General features: G+C 37.9%; 1 protein-coding gene across 2 annotated transcripts in view; it reads left to right on the top strand.

Moving 5' to 3' along the window:
* The first annotated feature begins 2,250 nt into the window (after positions 1-2,250).
* The window catches only part of TENM1 (teneurin transmembrane protein 1), a 254,101-nt gene continuing 250,351 nt past the window's right edge, over positions 2,251-6,000 (top strand). For both annotated transcript variants that reach the window (XM_086470169.1, XM_086470168.1), the window contains exon 1: positions 2,251-2,467. In XM_086470169.1, the coding sequence (XP_086326295.1) occupies positions 2,251-2,467 (217 nt within the window). The remainder of the gene's footprint in view (positions 2,468-6,000) is intronic.

Below are 6,000 nucleotides of genomic sequence, written 5' to 3'. Positions count from 1 at the left end.
TAGGAGGGCATTTTCCTGTCAGTAACTGTTTCCACAGAGTCATCAGGTAATCTTTTAAGCCAGCCCTGTGCTTGTAAGTCACAGCACCTTCATGTTCTTCTGTCATAGATCAGACTACTAAAGCGACTCAAAATAAGTACTGAACTTCTTGGGTGATAATGGGCAATGTTGGCAAATAACAGTAGATTATTTAAGCAAACAGCTTTTGAGAAGCAAATAGTGCTTATTAGTAACTTGTCTACAGAAGCATCTTAACACTAACTTTGTGGTGAGATCAGTCTGGAGCACAGAATCTTGCATTCGTTGCAGAAGCCCCTGACACACTTGTCAGCCAGCCTTGGTCTCTGGCAGACAGACAGGTAGCTCCCTAGTTTGTCTTTTCAGTTCTCTCTCTCTTGAAGCATTTTTTATCGACGTGGGCGCTTTCAAGCCTACTTTGTTGAGTAGGCTTTGGGGGTTTTTTTGATTGTTCGGTTTTTTGTTGGGTTTTTTTTTTTGATGCCAAAGCTCTTTATTCAGGTACTGTTTGTTTCTCAAGAGCCATTCCATCTCAGGTTAAACGATTGGATGCAGCTCCCTGAGATTTTGAGTTTCAAGCAAAGACGCGTCTTTAACCTCTTTCTCCAGATAGCACCCTGAAGCGTGGGGAAGGGCAGGCATGCACTCCACGGTGTTACTTCTGCCATAGTGTTCTGTCTCCCTTCCTGCCATCTCTCCAAGGGTTCTGTGGGCCTGGATTTTCTTCTTCCGTTCCTATGTTAGAAGAAGCCTTATTCCCTCTTCACACCATGCACAGTATTTTCCACTCTTGCTGAGGAAAGTTGTCCTTTCAAAAATACTGGGAGGACACGGAAGCAGGAGGTGAAGTTTTGCTATGCTATAACACAGTGACAGCTACTATCAGTTGTTTCTCAAAAATTCAGACAATTTCAGAAGTTAAACTCATCCCTATAGCCCTGGAACAAGAAGTGCTTTCTGTGGGGTTTTTTGTTTTCATTTTCTGTGGTTGCTTTTGGAGATTCACGTTGTATGCTCACAGCTGGCAATGTACCGGGTTAAAAGTCCTTGTTGCAGATGGGAAATGGGCTGATACCAAAATGAATATTAAACTTACTTCTCTGCTGCTAACCTTAAAATCATTAAGAAGCTGTGAGCAATTGCTTTTTAATTAAGCAAAATTTCTTTTAACTTCTATGTTTTTGGTCTTCTAGCAATAATTTTTACAGGTGCCTTTTTTGTTACATTTGTTCTGCTAGGTTAATAGCATCTGTTAACCTAAAAAAACCAAACCCCAAACTTATTTTAACGGAGTGCCCTGTTTGTGAACCATGTTGCTGTAAAAGGTGTTCCATAACCCCTGTTATTTCATCACAGAGTTTGCCTGAAAATTAATGATGGAAACAGCCTTCATGAAGGCAATTTTACAGGATAAGTGCACCAGTTGCATGTGTAGCTGCAAATCACTTGATTTTAATGATACTGGATTTGAACGTCATTTTAATGATACACAGAAATGAAGACTGCAGAAGGATCAGTAGAGCCTCTGTGTGGTGTGAGTTTAGACAGGAGATGGAGAAGAAAAAAGGGGTTGGTTGTACTGGAGGGTAGAAGCTTCTTCCTGATGAAATGTCCACACAATCTAAAAGGAAAATGACCATTTCTGAACCATTGTATGCTCTCATGGAGTAATAGTGTGGTGTATTTTTGGTTTTACTAAGTCTGGTGGTTTTCTGAAGTGCGAAGTCTTATTCTTGATTAAATGTAATTTAATTTACAGCAAAATACTTCCAAAGAGTGAACTTCCTGTTTTCTGGGCTTCATATTTTAGAAGTGCAAAATGTTCTTTTCACTTAAGATGAATTATGCATCCCTTTAGAGAAATAGTAGCTGTTCCGTCTTAGCTTTAATACCAAATATAAGTTTTTGTAACATATTTTGTGCCGAAGGTTCAATTATTGCTTGGTCTAATGGGATAGTGCTTAAGAGTTGGTTGTGGTTGGGTTTTTTCCTCCAGTTGCCGTTATTTTAATTCTATTTTTAAGCAGTACAACAGTAAAATAAAACATGTTCAGATTCTTTCCTGGATTATAGTGATATTAATAAAATTTAGTTGGTTTGTATCAACTAAAAATAAAATGAGATAAATTTATATATGATATCTGAAATGGATTGTTGTGGTTTTTTCCAGGACTACTTCCTTAAGGAGTTCCAGTTGCTTGTTTTCATGACTTTGAGCCTATTTAATCAGAGATGGAGCAGATGGACTGCAAACCCTACCAGCCACTGTCAAAAGTTAAACATGAAGTGGATCTAACTTACACAAGTTCTTCAGATGAAAGTGAAGATGGGGGAAAGCAAAGGCAATCTTATGACTCAAGAGAAACTCTGAATGAATATAGCCAAGAGCTGAGGCTTAATTATAACAGTCATAGCAGAAAAAGAAAAACCATTGACCAGTCCACGCAAGGTAAATTGTTTGTTTTATCTGCTAATTACGGTTATTACTTTCTGATTACTTACTATGAAACAGTATCATGTGTCAGCAGACAAACAAGCATTTTGTTTTCAAAGGCTTGTAGTGACAACCCACTTCTTACCTATTTTTAACGATCCTGTAATATCAGAAATTTAGGAAATATTTTTTCAAAGTAAAATTGCTTTTCTAGGAGGATGGACTGACTTGGTATTCTGGAGACCATCACATGATAGCTATAGATAAATATTTCTTTAGTGGTAGTTACTCTTCTTACTAATGTTCACTGATGAATTATTTACTACATGTGCACATGTTGTGTGCATTTTGGTATAAAATCAGCGTTGAGGTTGTAGGCTATCTCTGCATGTGCTTACAAAGCCAATGAATGAATTCAGATGCAACAATCCTCTTTAAATGACTTATCTTCAGTTTTAAAATTCCTAATCATATAAATAATTAGTGTATTGTGTGAAAAAAGCCAATGGTTAAGTTTCTTTTTTAGTCTTTTGCATGATATGGACAGAAGTTTAGGACAAATATGTTTGTGTTTGTGATGGTTGAGCTAAGGTTAGGAAAAGCTACTGTTTGGTAAGAGATAAAAGCTAAAGACTAAGACTAAAGAAATAGAAGGAAATGAGCAAAATTTACTGCAGCATTCCCTGATAGACTGCTGCTTGTGGAAACCCGCGTGCTGCATTTAACACGCTTTGTACAGACAAGTGGCATACCTGTTGCCTTTAGCTCTGCCAAATTCGGGCAGGATGGTGGGGCAAGGTGAATATTTTTAGGAATCGGGGCTCATGTCAGAAGCAGCGGGAATCCTGTCCGCTTAAAGCTAACAGCAACAGGGTTCCAGGGGCAGTCGCTCCCTGCCCTTCAAGGAAGTGGTTAAATTGATCCATAATAGCGTGTCTTGCACCTCGCAGCTAAAAATTTTGGTACTTAATTTAAAAAAAGAAATCACAAAAAAATGGCACAAAACCACCAAAAAAACCCCATCAAAAAACCACACACACAAAGCAACACAATCCCCCACCGCTCACTCAGAAAAGGCTTCTCTAATTTTCTGAATATTAAAATAATTTCCTTTTTTTAGAAGAAAAAAATAGGCTTTTGAAGCTGAACAATGTCTCCTCTGTGATGTGTAAATTAATGCAAAAATCAAAATAGCTGTGCTACATAGGTCTTACAGCCTTTTTGTTTTTACTGCAGATAGTCTGAATCAAGTTACTTTCACAATACTGGTGTTGTCTGAAACTACCTGTAATTCATGGGAGAAATAATACCTAGCTGCCAGAGATAGCCTCGGCCCATGTAGATGTATTTACTCCAGAGAGTTACAAAACTGCAGTAATGGGAAAGAAAAAGTCATGAAGTCAGGTTTCAACAAAGTCTTGTGTAGAAAACTCGATTTACGTGTTCGATTCTTTACAAACGACTTGATCTTGAACATGTTATGATGGTTTGGTTACCTTAAGATATGGCTATGTTGTAACTGGAGATGATGTAAATGTACGTGTAGATCTACTTAAAGCAACTACATCGTTGCTGATACCTCTGGCTATGAAAGCATGGCCTCTGAAGAGCTCCCCATTTGCAAAGCTTGGCTGCTGTTGGTATTCACGTTAGCTGTAGCATCGCTAGCTCGGACACATATAAAAGGGTTGCGATCACTCTATTGTAGGCATAAGAAACCAGCCTGTGTGTCACAGGTTGAATTTATTCTTCCAGAACAGTGCCTCTGAAAGCAATCGCATTAGTAATTTTGGAGAAACGGTCAAATTAGCATGCATTGCTGCAAGAAGTTGTCAGGCATGAACTTACCTCACTTACTCAGGAGTGACCGGTTAGGAATCAGATTTATGCTTCCGCAGACCAAGTATTTTACACTCGTGTAAGATGATTTTATTGCAAATACATGCCCCAAGATTTTTCCATTCAAATTTATTTTTAGGAGATACTGTATGAATTTGCAGATCTTCTATTTTACAAGCATTGGTATTTTTCTTCTTGGAAGCCATACAGTCTTGTACTGCTTCAAACTACAGCATGAGGTTTGATGTCCGTGTTCGTAGAAAATCACAAGCTTCTACAGTACTTTGTCGATATACAGGGCAGCACTTAAACACATACTCTAGGCACCTTCTTTCCTGAATTGTCTAAGTCAGTATATTGTTATTTAATATATATTGGTTGCTTTATTCTGTTATTAAGCATAAAAGTGTTTTTAAAAACATGTATTTGTGTACCGGTTTGTAAGGATGGAGTCGAACTTTGCTTGTTGTACTGGAAATCATAGTTTTCTCCTGTGACAAATTCAGTTTGGTGTAACTGAGTTGCACTGCGAAGCATATCTGGCTTCCTGGGACTTCATCCCTATATCATTCTAGTGATTTAAATCATACGGTTTTCCTCTGCCACAAATTGAACCTAAATGTTTGGCCTGGCAAGCAAGATAGATTTGAAATATAAAAGTTGTTGAGTAAAGTTTGTAAAGCTGAGGAAGATTTCAGAGTTCAGCCAGCGTTTGATTTGTTTACATTTCTAGTGTGTTACTCCCAAAAGCACAGCAGGTTTCATGGTATGGGGCCTGGGTGTTGGAGAATTCTTGGTGACTCTTGGTAGTTGCCCAGTCAATACCAGTAAAAAATCAAGGTCACTTTTGGACTCCGAATCTGGCATGAATCTATAAAACTGAGATGGAATTTGTTTTAAATCCATTCTTCTCTAAAATTCCTCATCAGAATCTTTAAAAAGTTTTTCTTACGGTTGTCACATAGTTGGAATGTAAAAAAAAAAAAAAGGAGTGGGGGTGGGGGGCAGTAATCAAACCCAAAACCCCACAGCACCCCTTGTCAAAGAGGATTGTTCTGCAAGGAAAGCGCTGTACCACGCTGTTGCTTAAGATTATTGCATAAAATACCGACATAGTAAAGCCAAAGGGGCATCCGTAGTTGTATCTCCAGGTAGTGACATGATATTCTTCTCTAGCTACAGCTGAACCAGAACTTGTACTGAATGTGTGATGAATTAATGGATTGTACAGTGAGGATAAAATCCATGAACTTCATCCACGAAAGATGAGAGGATAGATGAGAAAACAGGCACGTAGTAAGAGTTACGAATGAAGTGATAATGATGAAGGGAGAGATGGCAATCAAACAAGCTCTAATGATGGAATGCAAGAAGAATGTTGTTTCAGAACAAAAAAAGTTGAGACGCTTATAACAGGAACAAGCGTAGGGGTGTCCTTGCTGATGTAGTTAATTTTATGAAAAGAATCACTAATTTAGATTATTTATGGAAGAATTTGTATTGGCTACTTAAGCGTGGCAGGTTAAATAAATTAGCTTGGGCAGTCACCTGAATCTAGTAAATAGCTTCAGAGTAAAATGTAATTTACTGCTCAAAATACTGATATATATCAGCAGTTTGTGAAGTTTTTTGTTATGAGCAGTTTGACCGTTTCATTGTTACTATCAATATTGAGGATTTATTTCTATGAAAAGTTTCAGTTGAAATCT

This window comes from Leptosomus discolor, chromosome 9, assembly GCF_034619465.1.
Source record: "Leptosomus discolor isolate bLepDis1 chromosome 9, bLepDis1.hap2, whole genome shotgun sequence".
Taxonomy (NCBI): domain Eukaryota; kingdom Metazoa; phylum Chordata; class Aves; order Leptosomiformes; family Leptosomidae; genus Leptosomus; species Leptosomus discolor.
The sequence above is the reverse complement of the archived record's forward strand: the minus strand, read 5'-3'. Positions and strand labels throughout refer to the sequence as shown.